This window comes from Plasmopara halstedii (assembly GCF_900000015.1).
Source record: "Plasmopara halstedii genome assembly, contig: Scaffold_430, whole genome shotgun sequence".
NCBI classification, from domain to species: domain Eukaryota; phylum Oomycota; class Peronosporomycetes; order Peronosporales; family Peronosporaceae; genus Plasmopara; species Plasmopara halstedii.
In genome coordinates, this window is record NW_020187350.1 from 1,367,170 (window position 1) to 1,368,735 (window position 1,566).

The 1,566-nt window shown below is 39.7% G+C and overlaps 1 protein-coding gene across 1 annotated transcript in view; it reads left to right on the forward strand.

Moving 5' to 3' along the window:
* PHALS_09873 (uncharacterized protein) overlaps nt 1-454 on the forward strand; it is a gene marked incomplete at both ends in the record, with an annotated part of 1,062 nt that extends 608 nt beyond the window's left edge. The window contains one exon of the mRNA XM_024725204.1: nt 30-454. Coding sequence (XP_024576004.1) covers nt 30-454 — 425 coding nt within the window. The remainder of the gene's footprint in view (nt 1-29) is intronic.
* Between the last annotated feature and the right edge of the window lie 1,112 nt (nt 455-1,566).

The following is a 1,566-nucleotide window of genomic DNA, read 5'->3' on the forward strand; positions in this document are numbered from 1 at the left end:
AGTAATTGACGACGACACTTACGAACCAGAAGTTGCTGCCAAATCTACAAAAAGTGCACCTGCCTGGCTTACAGATGATGGTAGCGCAGACGCCCCTTTAACAAAGGGTGGATACAGTGATTTCAAAAAGAAATTTGCTGGATTGAATGACAACACTAACGAACTTGATGTGGCTTCAAAAGCTTCAAAGGATGAACTTGACTGGCTTGATGATGGTAGCGCCGATATTCCTTTAGGAAAGGGTGGATACAGCGACTTCCACAAGAAGTCCGTAGATGGTCCTACTACGAGCTATAGGACCGTTTATAATGGTGTTGACGATAGTCCTTCCAGTGGCTTGAATAATGACAGTGGCGTAGGATTAATCAGTGGTAATGCAACTCCAGCAAAGAGTAACGTGGAAGTTACTCAAAATGACGATGGCTCGACCGTTGATGACACGCTACAGATGTAATTGTAGCTTGAGGATGGATTAGGTAGTACTTCTCGGTACTTCCCTTTCGTTTCATATTTGGTCATTTTAATACATGTGATTTATAAATTTTGTATCTATCTTTGGGATTGTCTGTTAATGACCATGCCATTCCTGCGCTGCTTGTGTTAGGTCCCAGCACGAGACATTGGCTGTTTTGATGTGCTCTCCTTCGCAGTTGAGCTGGTTTTGCACTATGACAGAGGCTTTGGCGGGTGAATTAGCGTTGCGGTTGTATGAATCAATCGCTGCACAACAGTTTATTTATCACGCTAATTTACAAAGCGAGGCTATATATTGCCATCGTCATTATTGTAATTTGATAGACGTTTACCTTTGAACGCCATAATGAACGTTAGTGAAAATCAAAATAATAGCGGAATAGCTCTCGTCACAACTGCATCATCGTTACTTGAGACCGGGTAGCGAAGGCATAACGGAGACTCCTCGTTCTCATTTTCATATAAAAAAATAATGACTATTTTCTGGTGCATAATGTGGTGATAGCGTGACTCAACGGAAATCAAATTATCTTTTTTTTTCAGATTCAGCTATGCTCTTAAATTACTGCTTATCATCTTTATATGCCAAGATACTCTTCAAGAAAATTTAGTCAAATTTTTGTATCGGATACAAAATTTTGATTTTTACCCTTCATTTCGTTCTCCTTTTCTGATGCTAATGCGATATTGTCCAATTCAATATATAGTAACAAACTCCTTAAGAATTATGTTCGTCATCCTTCTGTGCATTTTATTATGTGTACGTCATCCATACTCTCCAAGCATTGATTTTTTTTCGCTGTCTTTTTTGACATAAGAAAATAGATAGGTTATCTAAATGCCGCATCAGTCATTAGTTGTGTATTTCGTTTTGATGAGAGTGGCTGGAAGCGAATACCTAAAAAAATCGCTTAGGGTATAAAACGCACAAAGATTATTTTTGGCAATCCACAGCAGCAACTGTAAGCAGTCGCTAGACAAAATCCAGTTGGATATTTTGGTACATATTCTACAACAGACGATAGGCTTAGAGGTAGTGTAACGGGGTCACATGAGAGTGACCCGTCACTCTCCCAAGGGAGCTGTGGTGTG